The following is a 13,358-nucleotide window of genomic DNA, read 5'->3' as shown; positions in this document are numbered from 1 at the left end:
AGGGAATTCTTGGAGAAGTTTCTAAAAGTATACCTGGATGAATTCTTGAAGGAAATTGTGAAGGAATTCCTGGATGAACTCCTGGCTAGAATCTTTGGAAGAAATCTCTGGAGGAATCCTTGAAGCAATTTCGGAATCTTTAGAGGAATTTGAGGAAAAGACCCTGAAGGAATTGCTGGTGAAATCTCTAGGGAGTTTCTTGAAGGAAATTCTGAAGGACTACCTGGAGTATTTCCTGGAGGAATCTCTGAAGAAATTCATGGGTGAATTCCTGGAATAATTTCGGGCGAAATGTCTGGATGCATCCCTGGAGAAATTGTAAAGAAATTCTACAAAAAAAAAATCCCTGGAGGAATTCTTAGAGGAATTTCTGGAAGAATCCTCGGAGTAATTTTGCTTGCCAGCGAATCGAGAATGAAAATTAAGTGAAATAGATCTAGCTTTGAGCGTTCGGAAAAGAAACTATCAAGTTCAACATTGCACTTTGGAAATTTTCCAAAACGACTTGAAATAACGCATAACCTTCCGTAACTCGCGCGGTTGACTACCTGCGTTAGCACCACGCTAATGCTGAGTACAAAAAGCGAGATTTTTTCATCGTGTTGTACAAAATACAACAGCGCGATCGCTCGAGGGTTAAAATATAGGATCACCTACGTCAAAGTTTGGGTAATATCTGATTGCATTAGCAGTTGAGGCTCTCATGTTCCACCAGCCACCTAACTGGGTCTAGCAAACTATCCATTATCTGAGGCAACACTTTGAGCGACATGATGGAACTTTGTCGAGCACGCTAAGTGTTGTTAGACCACTAATGTGGTTGCATGAAGTGGGTGATGAGGTACATAAGTAACATTACAGCGTGCTTAACCATTATTGCAACATTTGAGACACCCGTTTGACTAATTCTTGGAATCGAGCTTTGAATACTTTCACGTCGAATTATATAGTTAACTTGGAGGTTACTTTCTGAGAAAACTAACAAATTCATCTCAAATATAAGCTGTGCTTCATGCTTTAAGAGCGAGCCCGCAGAAGAAGGCCTTTCAGTGCCCAGTCCACATGCTAAAGATAACTCTATATCAATGATAAAATGTCATGAATGGAAAATGAAATGATTGATGTTAAAGAGGGGAAGGGGGAAAATTCCCCCATTACCCTATACAGAAATAAAAAAGGTCACGGTTCGTGTCGAAGCTCACAGTAATCTGACCCATGTGTCTTTCTGGATTGATCTGCATTCGCGTTCCTCTCATCACAATCTACATACCTAATCCGCCTTAATTCCTGGAGTAGCTTAGATTATTGTCATGATGGTTGTTGACCGGCATCCTCGACGGATTCCAGCAGCAGTTCTTTTGGTATCTCGTTTATCACTTATTGGATATCAATAAATTTACATTATTCACATTCATAATTTTGCGAATGAAATAATCAAAGATTGCCGTGGTGATCGCGACGCACGCTATGTCCAAAGGGAAGTATTGTGAAAACCGAATGTATCTCAAATGTTATTCCCTAGGATCGTAGCTTGGGACCTCTAGTTTCAGAATCTGTGCGGTTTAAAATATTTCATCTTGGGTTTTTTTATATTTTTAATTTTTTTCCTATTTTCCCATACAAATATCGAAAAAGGTCATTTTAAGGTCAATTTCGTCCCATATAAAAATGTATAGGAAAAAAAACCCAAGATGGATTATTTTAAACCACACATTTTCTGAATCAAGAGGTCCAAAAACATGGTTCTAGCGAATAAATTTTGAGGTACATTCACTTTTCATAATACTTTCCTTTGGACATAGCGTGCGACGTTTAATCAGTTTAATCAGCTTACGCTGTTAAGTGACTCTCCCTATTGCCTTTTCAGCTTAATTTAACTTTCTGTATTGCCTTTTCTTCACTGCGAAGACAAAACAACGCACGGAAAAATCTTAAATCGAAAAACCTAACATGCACGGTAAAAATATTTCGAAAATGTGAATGGTTCAAACGTAAGAAAAACAGTACAATGTATTGTTACATAAAAATCTGATGTAAATGTACAGTAGGTACAATATGCTAAGATTTAATCACACCGTTGCATTACAATATATTTTACTATAGCTGATATACTGTATGGTGCACGAAAGGTTTTTACCAAACATCTTATGGTTGTTTTTTATCCGGGATTCCTACGGAGTTCCTGGGGACATTCGTGAAGAAATCTCAGGAGGAATTCCTGGAGAAATCCCATAAGCATAAGGAATCTGGAAGGATCCTTTGAGGAATCTCAGGTGCAATTCCTGGACGAATCTCTGGAGAAATTTCTGGAGGAATCCCAAGTGAAACCTTCAAGGTGGAATCCCTGAAGGCCTCCCCCTGCCTCCCTCTGGCTACGCCCATGCAGTAAAGAGCTGTGTGCTGTACCGTATATATGAGAGTTAGAATATGGGTCCTTGTTGATAATTGTAGGAAAAACACTATCCTACAATATTCCTTTAACCTTTTTCCCTATATTACGGACTCTATCGAAAAGATTTAGCTCAAAACAAGCTTTTTAGCACCACCTACAGAAATACCCCAAGATTTTTTCCGGAAGTTGCTTCAAAATTTTTCTGAGTTTTTCTGCAAAATACCATAATTTATGGCCCTTCAGAAGTTTCTCCAGGAATTTTTAAAACAAGTTTTCTCATGAACTCCTCAAAGACTTCTCATAATTGCGCTCAAAAGAAATTTTCAGATCTTGTTTGGAAATTCCTCTATTTATTTTTATTTGAAATATACAACCTATATACAACTAACCTATTTTATAGGTACTGTCTATCACAGAATGGCTAAGATTTTTTTCAAAGTACCAATACTTTCTGCTCATTATTCATAACAGCTTTTGATAAATACAAGATTTTCGGAGAGGTGGGGTGGGGTCTTAATAAGTTGAGTTCCGTTTCAGAGTCTTTTAGAAGTTTTAGGGGTGTTCCACGACCACTCTAGAAAGAGAGCTTTGGAGGGGGTCTCACAGAGGTTTCAAGGCGTTTCAGTAGGTTTTCGGATGAATTTAAGAAAAGCTTACGTAGGTCTCAAGGGAGTTTTAAAGGAGTCTCAAGACGTTTCACTACGTTTCAGAGAGTTTCATGGGGTATCAGAGCGTTCAGTGGAGTTGCTGGGGATTTCCGAGGGGGTTTTCTAGGGTTTCGATGCGTTTCAGAAGTTTTCAGGGAATTTCAGGAGGCTTCATACACGGAACCGCAAAACTACCCAAAATTGAGTTCTTTTGACGCAATTCCATAGTTCGGCCAATAAGTCAAAATTTGAGCAAACCGATTAAACTCATGCTAGGTAGATTACCTTTACGACCAGCTAAAAAATATACACAAGAGTAGGTAAATTCAACCTAAGACCCCCCTCATTCAACTCAATTTTGAGTAAACCAACATTTACCAAAAATTGGCTTATTGGGATCAAGGACCCTCTTTGGGTAGATGCAACTCTGTTTGTTTTTGACAACATCGGTGAGTCAGAGAGGGAAAACAACCTAATTTTGGGTAACGAGTTTGTTCGATATACTCAATTTTGAGTAAAATTGACCCAAATATTAGGTAGTTCGGATTTTCCGTGTAGGTCTTTGGGATTCAGAAGTTATTGAAGGGACTTCAGAGAAAGTTCAAGACAGTTCAGTGGCTTCAGGGGTTTCCTAGAGAATTCAAGAGAAGCTAACGTTGGTTTCCGAGAAGTTTTAGAATAGTTTCAATACGTTTCAGAGGGTTTCATAGGGTTTCATGGGGTTTCCAGACTTTTCATTGAGTTTTCAGTGACATTCAGGAGAGTTTTCGAGGGATGCCAGAGGGGTTTTGTGGCTTTAGATACGTTTCAAGGGGCTCCAGATTGTTGAAGGGGCTTCAGAAGAGTTTAGAAGAAGTTTACAGGGGTGCAAAGGCATTTCAAGAGGTTTAATAGCGTATCACGGGTCTTGCAGGAAGTTTCAGAGGTGTTCAAGAGGAACATATATATTTCAGTCAATGTGAATACAATCTTTATTCACAGTACATCGAAATACCACTAGTTAAGCTTGTAGATTTTATAACCCATTCTCTTGGAGACCTAAAAACTATTGAACTCACTTGTTGACCGAACATAGTTGAGGCTGTGTGAGTATTGGTTTTGACAGTGAAGAGAATTGTCAAACAAAAGAGGCACAAAACAAGCAACAAAGAAGACGCGGCGATTACTCTTTATCCCAACTGGTAACAAATAATGACATGATCTCGAAAGTTTTTGTTGCAGACAAAACGGAAGCTGAATTTTTTGCGTACTTTTCAACACGTGCATACTCAATTATTACCAAACCAAAATCGAACTTTCATCGGTTGAAGATAATCACCGTGGACCTTTACTATTATTTGGTTTGATTGGCTTTTATCGGTGAATTGTAATGAAACTCGCATGTATTTCTTGTGCGTAACGCGTTTCGGCTTACTACGCTTCAGCCATCATCAGACGCAACATGCTGATCCAGACCGATAAAAGCCAATCAAACCAAATAATAGTAAAATCGAACTTTTTTGATGATACATCTTCAGCAGCGTTGCAGCGTTGCAGTGTTTACCGACTCGAAGTGACAGCTCGAAAATCACAATGCAAGCCTTAAAAATCTCTAAACTCGTGGTGCACGATTTTTGTCCTATTCTGTTCAAGTTGGGACAAACCTATGTCGCATTGGGTAGAATGTTGCAACAAATTCAGGTTGCGATATTGTCGTTATTGTTGCGCGATGGTTGAATTTTGATTCATTGGTTATCACTAGTTTTGTTTGTAGATTCAAAGACAAAACTCTAGTATAGGATGCCCTCAGATTCGCTTATATTTGTACTTAAACTAGTTTTGAACACCCTAACACACCGTCTCCCCTCTTTTCATATAAACCCTCCTTAAATTTTACCTTAAGTCACCCAACTGCTCTGAGTACAATCAAACACCATTAAAATAATGAAACCTTACAAAAATTTACATAAATGGATCTAAGCAAATGGAGGTTTCCTTGCAACATCTTCTAAATATGCCTCCCTTTCTCCATTACAGAAAGGATCTACGGGCACGCTCATTCTGACGGACGAGGAGAAACGAACCCTCGTAGCCGAAGGCTACCCAATCCCAACGCGGCTTCCCCTTACCAAAGCCGAAGAGAAATCCCTCAAGAAAATCCGACGGAAGATCAAGAACAAGGTAAGATCCATGACAAAACGCATTCCACAGAGCACCATCTAAGTTCCAACTACCCACCCCCTTTGCAGATCTCCGCCCAGGAAAGCCGAAGGAAAAAGAAAGAATACATGGACCAGCTGGAGCGCCGCGTCGAAATTCTGGTCTCGGAAAACCTGGACTACCGGAAACGGGTCGAGTCGCTGGAAGACTGCAATCAGAATCTTATGACCGAACTGGCCAAACTGCGCACCCTGGTCAGCCGACAGCAGCAGAACGTCCGAAAGATGTAAGCAGCACGTGTGCGCACGCGGCCTTCTTCGATGGAAGTTCGTTTTTTCGGTTCTCGCTCTCGTTGTTGTTGTTGTTGATTTGTTCGCGTGCTGTGTTAGATCATGCGCCGCATTCTTGGATTTCCTAAAAGTGTAACAACATGTACAAAGTAGTTAATTTTTTTATATTGCTAGGACAACTGGGGGACGCAACTGGGAAGTGAACGATGTGAGAGCGTTGTTGAGTTTTGTTAGGAACATTTTTTTAGGAACTTGTTGAGTTTGTTTTAGATGCAGCAAAAAGTCGAAAAAAAATTCCGTGCAATATACATGTATTTGACGAATGGTGTTACGAAGCCGTGTTTTGGACATCGATATTTATTCGGGTTTGTGATCAGCCTTTTTGGTTCAAATTGCCAACAGGACAACGGATATTACAAGAGATAGAACACTCCCTGGAGGGTGAAACAGAGTGCATTCCATTAGGATTTAGGTTTAGCAGAAACGAAACTTGTTGCATGAATGACTAACTATGAAGATAATTTATGATTTTTTAGTTTAGGATGTGCTGTACATAGAGTAGGTATTCCGAAGAGAAACGATTAATCAAAGCGTGTGCCTTGAATGACATTCCCCTGTCCGTAGTTCCAAAACTGACCGAAAGAGTGCTCACGCGTGCAACTTGCGCGTCAAAAGCTCGTGGATAGCGCAGTTCAGTCTCTCTCCGCACAATGCATTCGCGCTCGCCTACTTTGCTCCCTTGGAGAACGGATGACAACGGTGTGAGAAAGAAAAGCGAGAGAGAAAGCTTCCGTGGACAGTGGGAAAATATCGGTTTGAAAATCGTAATTTTAGAAACCGTTGGTGTAGAACAACTGCAAGTATATTTACTTTGATGACAAATAATAATGGATTGGATGGTGAGGTTCTCGTCTTGTGCAGACTACGGAAAGTGTCCCATTTTGTCGCATTTTGCCGTTTTTCTTCCCATTTTAATACAAAACTTGACCAAGAAACAGATGTAGTTATCTTCCGCAGATCTATAAAACGGAAAACAGTCTATACAAGATGAGACTTTCATCATGGAATTCTTGCTATTTTTTACATAAGAATAAGCATTTGAAGTCGTTCTGAATCAGCGGCTTCTGAAAGTTGAGACTTTGTAACTGAATTTTCACTGAGAAGTTGTGCTCATACACTGGAAGAAATCCGTTCTCTAATTTCATCGCTAGTTTGTAAGATTTTGTTTTTGTTTTGAGACAAATTGAGGAGAGTTTCCATCCAAATGGTTGCAACTGCTCCTTTACAATGGTTGATTCGAGTAACATTTTTCGTTACACCTTTACGCAACAGACAGTTTTTTTTGTGTAGGTTTAATATTAGTATGAATTGTATAGGTTACGTTTCTGAGTGATTGTGTGCTTGTACATATACTGACACAGAACTTTAACAAAACAGCAAGACAAAGTGGACTATCCGGGTAAAAGCCAACCAATTGACCAATTGACAGACAGATTCGTGAGTCCGATTGGCAGTGGCACATCAGTTGTAAATACCGCTAGCGCTATACCAACACACCTATAAACACACACGCACACACGTGCATCCATTGCTGTGCGTGTGGGCGCGTATTAGAAAGTATTCAAAATTTCCATTTCCATTGCGCTTCGATTCTCCCCCGCGAGGGAGACGGAGTTACGATATAGATATTTTTCATGTTGAAATTCATTGGCAGTCGCATTTAAGGCAAAATTATGTTTTTGTTTTTAAAAAATCACGTTTCGGCTCATTTCAAGTGTCGCTCTCATAGATAGATCACAAAATTTCGGTTGCATGTTTCATACTTGAGTGCGAAAATGTTTAGGAAAGTGCGAGTACTTACGATTGAATCACGATTGAATTTATTGTTAACTTATTGGATAAGAAATAACAGATTTGATAAGAGAAAAGTTTTTCAGCTAGGAAATTGTAAGGCAAACGTTTTTTTAGGTTAGGTTATTGAATCACAAATGTCACAATGGTGATTATTCAGCGAAAAAAGAGAATATATTTTATATAAAAGTGTACATTGTACTTGCTACAAACAACGTAGATTAACCAAACATTAGGAAGCATAGATACAAGAGAAAATAGGAAACTATGACGAGAACTTTGCTAGATTTACAAAGATCTTTATAGAGATAATTACGTATTGTGCATTACGAGATACGACACGCAGAGCAGAATTTGTTCTTATTATTTTTACCGCTGATTGGCGAGAAAACGAATAGATCTTACAGTCTGAGGTAACAGCAGGACGTTTTGCGAGACCCTTTCTACACTATTTAACACCACGGAGGAAGCGAAGGCTCCCTGTAAGAGAGAGAGATAAAGAAGCTTGACCGGGTGGAAGCATTATGCGTGATTTAAAAAATCACCTCCGCTACTACTATTACTATTAACTGCTTCCGTCGTGGATGCGACAGGAGATATACATGTGAAAATTGAAAACTTTTTCTGCCATTTTAATTCGTAGGGTTAGTGTTTGAGTTTAGGAACGACGAAAGGAGACTATTAGTTCGAAGCAGTACTTTTAGAGCTTAAGTTCACTGAAGAAACAGAATAAAATACATTCTAGCAGATAGGTACTAGCGATTAAGTTTTTGAGCGCTGTTCTGATGACTGAAATAAGCATACATTTATATATGTAGTGTATTTTCTACTCGACAGAGTTGGACTACGCACTTCAACAATCGCACTCTCATGTGAAGGTCTGCACTATAGAATGTAGTTTGTTGTTAAAATCAAAACAAATAAGATTCGTTGTTTAAAAGTTGTGAAAGCGAGATACTATTACGGCGGAAAACACTAGAAGTTTTATGTCGAAGTTGAAGACGTAGTCCTACGTCAAAATAGAAACATAATCATACTTCAGAAACATCAATTCAAGATCGCTTCAATTAGAAGTCAAACAGTTCTCATTGATTGCGTTTGAATCAAGGTTTGGAAAACCCTACAACAAGCTACTTTCTGTAATGCATTGACTCTTATTTGACAAAAATAATCTTCCATACTTTTTTATTCTAACATGGCTAATTATCGTGCAATTTATCGCTCTTCCTTATTTAAATTGTTATTTTTTTTATTTTGTTCATGTTTACTTTCAATATTTTTGTTTAGAGAAACAATCTAACGATAAAGTATGTTACCTACATCATTTTTGAGTTTAGTCGTAAGCTGCTGATATCTTAACTATTTTTAAGGACAAAATAGCCTCACCAACAGACATTGACACGGATTTTCTGCATGCTTTCAGAAGCACGTTTTACACACTCCTGCTAATAAGGGTCGACGTCGGCCGAACCACTTTTAAAGAAGATATTCCAACTCCTGATTCCTAATCATGGAAATGATATTGCATGTTCTGTTTTCAACAACAAATCCAACCAATCAAGTAACCAACCATCATAGGAAATCAAGCATTTATTAAATGACTGTAAACTGTACATTATAACCATTACAAGCTAATCCTAATCCAACAAAATCAAACAAACTCCTCTGAGTAGTGTCAAATGAAACCACAGAAAACCACACACCCAGGACACACCATTCACACACACACATCCAAACACACATACACACAAACCACGAGTCAATCAAAGAAGATGAAGACAAGAAAATGCAAATTTAGGACAATTATTACTCCTATTACTTTGTAAAAGTTACTTAACGATGAACCGAGAACAAGGAAAATAAAACCACATCTTATAATTGAACCACCATTTGCCTTACCATCCCCCCTTGATTACTTCCCTCTCCAGTATGGGGGAGGGGTTGAACGAAAAATTCCTTTTACATAGAAAAGCGTATCAATTGATTGCGTACGATCCGATAGCCTGAGTTGTCTTCATTGTCGCTCCCGAAGCGGTGCCTTTTTACCTACTGAAAAATGCACTACCCATTGCTAAAAATGGAAATCCTAGAACAGTGGGGGAAAGAAACTTATGCACTATACGAGACCGACGGGCTTGAATGATGTACCGAGGAGTAGTTTCCCATGGGGTAACTATTGCCGTCGGTCATGGTAGTGCAGTGTTAGTTATGTGCAGCACACGGAATGGATGCTGTGCAGCAGAGAAACTATTTCGATCGCAATTACCTATCTGTATCCATGGCTAGGTTTATTGAGTAGATTTGCGTTATTTTTGGATGCGTTGCAGTTTGGGCGGATAGTTTTTCGTGAAAGAACTTTTCCCAACGGTGCTGCAGTGCCATGCGATGTGGAAAACTAACCACCTTTCTGGGAGAGGTGAATAAGTTTCAAGTTTGGTGAAAGCGAAAAGCTCTCCGCTTAAAGGATAAGATGCGAGCTTTTTCAGAAAACATTTGTATGAGTTGGGATAGAGTGGTGAAAACGTCGCAAGCTTTTCAACTATGTGGGGTATACTAGTAGTGCTATGGATGACTGCATAATTGACGAAAAGGCCATAACACCTGAATTTATCCTGGAAATTGTTGAGCAGAATGGATATTTAATTTTATTTTGAGATAAAATCATGTCAATCTTTTACTCAATCGCTTATTACAGGTATGTTCCGTTTTTGTCACTATCCGTTATTATCACTATCCGTTTTTGTCACTATCCGATTTCGTCAACATTTCATTCCGTTTTTGTCAACACTAAAGTTTTTGTGAAATTTGTTCCCTCGATCACGAGTTATTTATAGTTTAACATGAATCTTGAGGCAATGCATTTATGAATAAATTTGAAGCAACCACCAATGATGAAATAGAAGACGTATACGCTACAATAGCTTTGAACACATTTCAAATTCAGCTGTAAATAATGTTAATTCATGCTTTCTCTCACGCATAATTTTACTTCTTATTTGAACATGAGAAAAATTAAACCAACAGTCCGATAGAAAAATTACTCTGGCTCTACGTACCAACTGGAACTTTACCTGCCTCTTCAAATGTTCTTCGAGTTCGGGGTTTTGCCCGTCATTGCCTGATTTTTTACACTACAATCTTTTTTACAAGACTTTTTTAAGTGCAATAAACTCCACGCGGTTTTTTTTCACGTTTTTCTTGAAATTACGCGATGTGCTGAATTCTTCTCTTCTGGTCGGTATTTCTTTTCGACGGGGCTCAAATTTCAACCAGAGATCTCTCTTGTCATCCTTGATACCCTGTCCAAATTTTCCCGTCCGAAACTGCTATATGCACTAGGCAAACTGGAGATTCCTATAGAATTTTATCCGGGATTTCATCTTTTGATTGCTCTAAAAATGCAATCTTTAATTTCTACTACCGATTCTTCCTTTTATTCCTCAAGATTTTTTAATGGTTTTCTTCTGAGATATCGCTAGGAAATAATTCAGAAGTTTCTTTAGGTGAATTTGGAGTTGAGTCTTCCAGAAATAAGTTTCTCTAGGAAAGAGGAGTCTAGGAACTTGACAAACGATCTGGGGATTTCTCCAGCAACTAAAGGGTTCCCAGAAGAATCTAAGGATTCCCAAAAAATCCCAGAGAAATTCCATCAATTCTGTACTTATACAGGATTCCTAGAAGGAATTTCTCAAGGTTCCCCACTAGGAAATTCTGGAGGATTCTCAGGAATAACTTCCCGGAGATTTCTACACAGAACATTATTTGAAGATATTTCTAGAGGGTTTGAGGAAAGAATTCCTGGAAGATTACTAGACTAAACTACTGGGATATTCCCAGGAAACGCAGTAAGAATTCGGGGAGAATAGTTATTATATTATCTTTTTCAACGAGATTGTCAGCCCAAGGCTGGTTCATCTACTAATCATGGGAAAATAACAAAGATGAAAGATAGAATCATCTTGGAAGTATTCATAATAAAAGTTCCAGTAGGTGTAGGTGTTTCTACTGCGCATAAATACCTAAACAAATTCCTTTAGGATTCCTTATAAGAAATTTTTGAATGGAGGACATTCCAGGGAAAAATATCATAAGAAACTCTTTAAAGAATCCTTGAAAGAACTTCTGATGAAATTCAAGAAAAAATGTTGAAGGAATAAAAATTGGAGAAATAAATTTTGGGGGTTCCTCCAAGTGTTGGTATGGTAAAGAATGAACCCCTGGAGAAATATCAGAAAAATGTTCTGGAGGGATTCCAAAAGGTAATCTTGGAAGAATTCCCGCAGGAAATTCTGAAGAAACGGAGATACTCCTATATTTCAAAAGTGAAATCTTGGGGAATCTCCAAAGCTACTCGAGTTGGATTAACTTCAACAGGATGTCTAGGTTAAATCCCAAAGTGATTTTCTTAGCCCACCTTGTGCATTAGGGCCATTCTAGACCCAAACTGTACACTACGTCAGCGAGCTGTTCCCATCATAATGCATAGGGAAGGTCAATAAATTCCATTTCCTGGTGGAATATTTGATGGGATTCCAAAAGAAACTCCAGGAGAAATAAAAAAAAAAAGACATCTAGGTTGATCCGAGAAGGAATTTCTGACGAAATCATAAGGGGCAAAACTTATTTTCTCTCCTAAATTTTTTATCGAATTCTAAAAGATATACAAGCGGCATACTAGGGTAATTCGCCAATTGTTGAACGGTTAGTACCGGCATTTTGGTTTTCGTTTGTTTTTTCGTGCATAGTTGAAAAATATCCAGTGAACGTCTAGATCTACTTATCCCTTATACTTCCCATTGAATTTGTATTCCCTTAAATTCCATTTTCTAAAAGACAATAGAACATTTGTATGGGAAGTCTGTAACCCAAATGTTGAACGCTTCCTTAAGCTAACTCATCCTAATGTTGGACGGTTCGGTGAAAAAAAAAACTCTGGCAGTCATGCTAACATCGTAGGTTATGCCAGTGTTCAACAATTGGATCATGGATGCATAATAGTGTGATAAGAAAAATATTTTTTCAAATTAAACTACAATGAAAATGTGATTTTTAACAATGTTAAACTGTTAATGACATCCTTCCAGTTCTTGTAATCATGGTGTGCCTTCGATATTTGTGGCCGATTTGCCCGAAAAGCTTATTTCATAACAGCAATTTCTTAAAATTAATCTTAAGAAATGTGCAGTTTTCGTGTCATCAGCAGTACAAAATTTTCAATCAAATTTTTTGACGTAAAATATGTATAATTTTGTAACTTAATTAGAGCAATATCGTGACACACATGTATATGCATCTACATCATACGTTTACGTTGGATGAAAATTACTTAAGTAAGACTTATAATAAAATATTCAGAAACTGTTCAACATTTGGGTAGTGTTCAACAATTAGCGAATTACCCTACATGGTACCTAGAAGAATACTGGAGGGACTTCTTGGGGAATCCAATATTCTGGAGAATTTACAAGTGCTTGCTTAGAAAAATTCCTGGAGATTTCCTAAAAGTATCCCAGACGAAACTTTTATAGGAATCTGTGAAGATGATACTTGTGGAGAAATGCCTTCCGGAAGGAAGTAAACATATCCTTTTTTGTTAGGATATCGAAATTATGTTCCACGAGATTAATAATTCCTGGAAATATGTAATATTTTAAAACGTCGATCCAGGTACTGGAACTATAATATGTGTCATTCTTGCACTCAACGAAAATAAATTTTCAAAAATGTGGTCACTAATGTAATGTGGTTAAAACCTCTTGTCGGCGTCACAGTCAGAAAGCTGTAATTTGAACTGTGCAACCAAGATGTGGTGAAAGACATCAAAGAACAATTAAATTTCATAGTCTACTGCATATTTTTACTTTTGGAATGTATTCTACAGTAAAACCTCCAATTCATATTAAAATGTTGCAAAATATTTTGTCAAAGAAAATTATTCCGTTTTTATCACTATTCCGTTTTTGTCAACTGAAAATCGCGGACCGTGTTGATAAAAACGGAACATACCTGTATTCTAAGATTTGTTACTGTGTAGAAATA

General features: G+C 37.9%; 1 protein-coding gene across 1 annotated transcript in view; it reads left to right on the top strand.

Annotated features, from left to right (window-relative positions):
* The window catches only part of LOC109407640 (cyclic AMP response element-binding protein A), a 63,121-nt gene extending 53,919 nt beyond the window's left edge, over nucleotides 1-9,202 (top strand). The window contains exons 5-6 of the mRNA XM_062844049.1: nucleotides 5,056-5,199; nucleotides 5,268-9,202. Coding sequence (XP_062700033.1) covers nucleotides 5,056-5,199; nucleotides 5,268-5,468 — 345 coding nt within the window. The 3' untranslated portion in view covers nucleotides 5,469-9,202. The remainder of the gene's footprint in view (nucleotides 1-5,055; nucleotides 5,200-5,267) is intronic.
* The last annotated feature ends 4,156 nt before the right edge of the window (nucleotides 9,203-13,358 follow it).

Source organism: Aedes albopictus, unplaced genomic scaffold (assembly GCF_035046485.1).
Source record: "Aedes albopictus strain Foshan unplaced genomic scaffold, AalbF5 HiC_scaffold_79, whole genome shotgun sequence".
Classification (NCBI taxonomy): Eukaryota; Metazoa; Arthropoda; class Insecta; order Diptera; family Culicidae; genus Aedes; species Aedes albopictus.
The sequence above is the reverse complement of the archived record's forward strand: the minus strand, read 5'-3'. Positions and strand labels throughout refer to the sequence as shown.